General features: G+C 34.9%; 1 protein-coding gene across 1 annotated transcript in view; it reads left to right on the forward strand.

Moving 5' to 3' along the window:
- CACNA1B (calcium voltage-gated channel subunit alpha1 B) overlaps positions 1–6,000 on the forward strand; it is a 3,578,581-nt gene that overhangs the window by 2,194,390 nt on the left and 1,378,191 nt on the right. Inside the window, exon 15 of the mRNA XM_044058770.1 lies at positions 3,662–3,793. Coding sequence (XP_043914705.1) covers positions 3,662–3,793 — 132 coding nt within the window. The remainder of the gene's footprint in view (positions 1–3,661; positions 3,794–6,000) is intronic.

The raw sequence follows: 6,000 nt of genomic DNA on the forward strand, positions 1-6,000 counted from the left end.
ACAGAGGGGTAAAGTTAGCATTGAACCTATCTGCCAGGATGTTGGCAATACCAGTTGGTTCTGTACATTTAGTGCCATTGTGCTGTAACTCAGAGCAGATCTGAGTGTTGCCATTGAGATTCTTGACATAGCTATAGAATGCTTTGTGGTTGTCTTTAGAGTCAGTGGCAATTTTGTTTTCATAACTAGCTTTGGAGGATTTTATGAAGGATCTCGGCTTCTTACTGAGGCTGACCAGGGAGTTTCTCCAATCATGGGATTTTACTCTTTTTTGCAACAGTTTTTTTCTTCTGTTGTAGAGTTTGTTTATGGCAGGGGACCACCAGATTGGCTTCCTTTTTTTGGAGGATAGCATCTTGGTTCTGTTAGGGATTGCATGATCCATGTACTCGTGTAAGTGCTTACAAAGTGCATTTGTGTAGGACTCAGCAGTCATACCTCTATTGTCCATCAAGCATGGGTGTCGTGAAGTTTGCTACTTCTATCTTAAGAAGCGTGAAGTTGGCTTTGGAGATTTTTTTTACTGTGGTTTCCCTAATGGGGGGTGGGGTATAATGAAGTGGTAGCTACTTAAATCATGCTAAACCAACCTGGGGAGCATAAAGTCCACCACCAGGACAAATGAAAAAATAAAAGCCAAAGGGATTAGCTTGAGAGAGGTGCTAGGTTTCTGTTGAAAATGGCTACATTTCATTGCTTTGGTGCCTCATTGTGCTAAAAGATTTAGTAATCTGGAGTTACTGTGCTAAAAGATTCAGTACTCTGAAGTAAGAAAAAACAGATGCTTAACAGTATCCTTTTTAAACTCATGCATTTTGTCCAAATGTTCTCTTATTCTGCTTTAGTGTTCTGTTTTTGTTCCTTTCTTCTTCAGCTATTCTAGTATATGTTAATATTGTTAGCCCCCCGAAGTAAACCCTATTAATTCCTTTGTATAGCTTTCTTATTTTAGCATGCTATTAATGCATATTTTCATCTTAACCCACTCATTTATCCCTGTTGCTATCTCTTTTGAAGTAGGAAAGTGACATTCACAGTTTTACATTATTTTCCCGCATCACCTAAGTTTTTATTTATGCATAATCTAATATTATTATTGAATGAGTGTCAAAGCTTTTAATTAAATACATATGCTCCTGTGAAATGTAATTTCTTTCAAGTCTAGCTCAGTTGTCTGTGAATAATATGTAAATTGTGAGTTCCAGCTATTGAATTCATATCTTCCATACTAAATATGTTCATATTTTCTTCAGAAATCTACCATATTTTGATATATTCTCACCTTCTAGATGTCCCTAATACAGCATTTGTTAACTTCCTTCTAGATCTCCTACTACACCCTCAGTATTTCAATTCAGGTTAGAGTCCCCACCAATAAATAGTATCCCCTGCTTAAAGATTAGTATTTCTCCCAACATTTACCAAACTTCCTAATGGTAGTTTTAGGATGGATATAAATACATGTCAGTGTAATCCGCCTCCTCTACCAATAATCCCTTGGCCACAAATGTACCTCTTCTATCACTATTGGGGTTCCTCTCATAAGGTGTTATTACTCCCCTTTTCCTTTGTCTCTGATATACTGATGAATGTTTACCCTGCAATCCTTTGTCAATTTCAAATGCTTATTTCTATCAAAATGTGGCTTCTGTAACATTTCTATTTATATCTGTACTTCCCAAAATAATTCATTGTGTTTTATTTTTGCCTATAGCTGTATGACTATTTGCATTCCACATTAATATTGGCAAAGCAGATATTCCGATAAAAAGCTGCTACTCCTACATATTATATGACAGTTCTTTCAGAAATTGTTTACAGCTTACATGCACACTAATGATTAGCGGACTGATCTCGTATGTTGTTTTTCATCTCTATTTAAACCCACATCACATTTTCACAGATTTTTCCCTTCAAAAACACTTAAGATGATGCCTTTTTACATTAAAATGTTAGTCCATTGTATCATTTGCTTTATTTCTCTGGAAGACTCCTACTCAGACATATATGCTCTCACCCCAAGCAAGCAGCATCACTTCCTACTTGTTTTAGCTATATATAATAAACTCTAGGTTTGCAGCATCTCGGCAAAGGTGAGATTTCCTCATGTAGTACCCAGTTTGCTGATCTCCCCGTACATTTAATTCTGCATTAGTCATACTTAACTGATGCCCTTCTTCCACAGAAGAACAATGTCCCAGTATGGAATGGGATGTTTTACACACAACCGCCGAAGCTCAACCTATATTGCATTTATATTTAGCAGAATAATGTTCCTCTATTTTCTTATCTTCTGCATTTAGTTGCCTTGTTACATCTGTTTATGTAGCAATTTGAGCCATACCTCTCAATTGCACAGATTTTCATAGAGTGTCCAGATTTTTGTCTCATATTTTTGGTCTGTTTTTCATAAAATTGTTGTTTTCTAGCTAATCACTGGCAAATAATTGAAGACTGAAGTAAAAAAAAAATAAGGGCAAACATTTGAGTTTGATTTCTTACCCTTCAGAACATTCATTTTAATGCAAAACCTTTATGGTATCTACTTTCTAAGTTTTTAAAAGCAATATTTAAAAAGTGCCCCTATTTGTGGGCCTTTGTCCCCCCATTATTTATGGTTTTACCCAGATGTTTTGCTCTAAGATGTTGAGAGGTATGATTTGAGCCAGTTCCCCCTTGCTAATGGTTTTCCCTGAATTTTTTGACCGTTTCTACCCCAACTGTCTGGCAATATGCCTCATTTACTTCTACATGACTCTCTCATGCCCTCAATGCATTTGTTCTTTTTTTTCTATCACCTCTCAAACTGCCAAATCACACTGTCTTCTATTTCAGTCACTGACTATAAAACCAGCAGCGTAGAACATCAATCTGCCCCTCTACTGTTCTTTCTAACCACTTTCCTCAACTTACATACAAATACTGTTTGAACTGCTAAGATAAAAGCAAAAGTGTCATCTATGTAAATATCTGACTAAAAGCAGTTCCTATGGAAAATCCCCAACATAGGCTGTCCCAACATGAAGGATTTAATGTAGCATAGACCGAAAAAGAATGATTTACATTTAAACAGACATTTTATATACTTGTCCCAATTAAAATGAGTTTAAAGTCTTTTTATTTAGTGATTTTCTAGTTATTATTCCTTATTTGCTGCATAGTCTTACCTGAAAATGAATATAAGCTCTTCATTTTTGTGATGAGACTTTTGAATTAAATGTATTTTGTACATACATAAATAAACATGCATTTCATGGAGATTGTCATTGATGATTACCTGCAGTTCACATTCTGACAGATAAACTTGAAATGGTTGTCAGTATGCTAACTAACTGATGCAGGTTCTCTGCAATTTGTCAGAAAGGGCAAAAAAAGTGGACCCAATGTCCATCATAGAACTGTACTGCTTCATAAAAGTACCAGCACTGATAAGTTATGCAAATGCTGTCTGTGACCGTAATGTGTTAATTAGACATTCTGCTACAGTGACAGAAATAATACTTCGACCTGCATTTTAAGATGGGTGAAATTGCTGCTATGTGCATTACTTTTGCAGAATATGTAAGCTGCTTCATTGTAAAATAAATATTTATTGCATTATTCATCGTCTCCTGTTTTTGTTATATAAAAAGCCATGTTATTTTTCTTTTCCTGTTTTTAGGTACTGGAATTCACTCAGGAATCTTGTGGTGTCTCTCTTAAACTCCATGAAATCAATCATCAGTTTATTGTTCCTTCTTTTCCTGTTTATAGTTGTTTTTGCCCTACTTGGAATGCAGCTGTTTGGAGGCCAGTAAGTAACAAAATACTTAAAAATTATATGTTGTGCAAACAATATCAGTCAATATCACCCTGTAACACCTTTATTCATTTAAAAGAGGGCATGCATTTTAACCTGTTAGTCAGCCCCTATCCTGAACTTAAAATGTCTCCTACCACATATGCCACCTTCATATTGCAGCATGTTCCAGCTCAGGCATGCAGGCATGATCCCCCTGTTTTGCATTAATACAGTATGTGGACAAATGGTGGCAGACTTCTCAAAATGGTAAATGGATGATTAGTGTGATGGGGCATATATCACAAAATAGAAAGCTGACAAGTTCGAAGCTCAAAACTTCGAACTTACAATCTTGAAAACGGAACACATCGAAAAGTAAAGCGGAAATCGCCTTAGAGTGCGAGAAGGAAAGAGTTGCATATATATATATATATATATATATATATATATATATATATATGTATATATATATATATATATATATATGTATGTATGTATGTATATATATATATATATATATATATATATATATATATATATAGAAAAGATAAAATCCGAGGTATGGAAGGAGGCAGTCTTCATTCAATAAACAACCATAACATTAAAAAGTAAACTCCGTAGACAAAAAACAGCAAGCTTTATTCAACCAACGTAAGCACTTTCATAGGAATAAACCTGCTTCTTCAGACATATTAAAACTAAATGCTTGCAACCATTTAAATACTTAAATAACAAAATCAATCAAACAATCAACTCATTAAAGCAATTAAGCATACACCCATTCAAAATGTGGCTTATAGTACTAACATCATGGCTGAAAACATTCTAAAATTTTTTTTACAAAGCCCTAAAATAAAACCTTATTACAAGGTATATAAAATATGCCTAAAACATTCCTAATGAATGTAAGATCACAAAAACATGAATAAACTCATATAGATATTATAACATATAAATAATATTCACTATTCACAATATAAAAAATCACATGAAACTTGAAATAATTCAAGTAACCATAAAACAAATCCTACAACAATAATATATTTACCTAAGTGGTCTAGCCCTAAGCATAGATTTCAGGGAGACTGTGTCATTAAGTCCCCTCCCTCTATGTGCCGCAAGTCTAAGTATCCATCCAACCTCCGCTTGCTCTGTTAAATTTATTATATTGCCTAATCTGATATTCTCTGGTTGTATATGTAATACTTGAAACAAAAATGTATGCTCACTGCCCATTGTCATTGTGTGCTTGGCCAGAGCACTATAATCCTGCTCTCTTTGTAAACAGTAAGCATGATCCCTTATACGTTCTCTAAGGGTTCTGTTGGTTTTACCAACATAGAAATTAAAGCATACCGTGCAGTGGGCCACATAAACAATGTTCCTGGTACTACAATTACTGTTATTACGAAGCTCCCAGAGAAAACCAGTGTCCGGGTGCTTAAAAAAGCGTGACTCATCTATAGCATAACATTGCGCACAATTCCCACATTTCCTAGTTCCAGTGGATATTACTCGAGATTCTATTATACGACTACTATTCAAAACACGATAACACAATTGCTGTTTAAGGTTCTTCATATTACTATAGGTAAATGATGGATAATTTCCTACTATATCTCTAGTTTTGTCATCTACTAGAAGTATATTCCAATTCGACATAATTATCCTTTCAATTTTATCTATATTATTACAATATGGGAGAACTACAATTTCCTTCCTGTATGAAACTTTCTCCACCTGGGTATGAGTGTCCCTTTGAGAAAAAGAAGGTCTAGCCCTGGTGTGCCTCATTACATCCACTTGAGTATAAATCCTATCAACTTCATGACTATAATAGCCCCTTGCTAAAAACCCTAATTTGAGTTTGTCAAACTCTTCACCTAATAATGAATTATCGCAACACAGCCTAGACGTCCTCATAGCCTGTCCTCTAATAATATTGTCAGATACCATAGGATTATGCATGCTAGTCCTATGCAGGAACGCTGGTCTATAGCAAGATTTTCTATGAACTCTAGTCTTATAACAGTTACCTTGCTGATGCACTGTTACGTCTAGAAAGCTGATCATAATCTTAGAGAATTCAATGGTAAACCTTAAAAACATATGCATACTATTGACCTGTTGGTAAAAATGGGTCAATTCCACATCAGTGCCCCTCCACAGGAAAAAGAGGTCATCAACAAAGCACCTAAAAATAATAATGTTAGGATGAC

This window comes from Protopterus annectens, chromosome 16.part0 (assembly GCF_019279795.1).
Source record: "Protopterus annectens isolate FY-2018-M chromosome 16.part0, PAN1.0, whole genome shotgun sequence".
Classification (NCBI taxonomy): Eukaryota; Metazoa; Chordata; order Ceratodontiformes; family Protopteridae; genus Protopterus; species Protopterus annectens.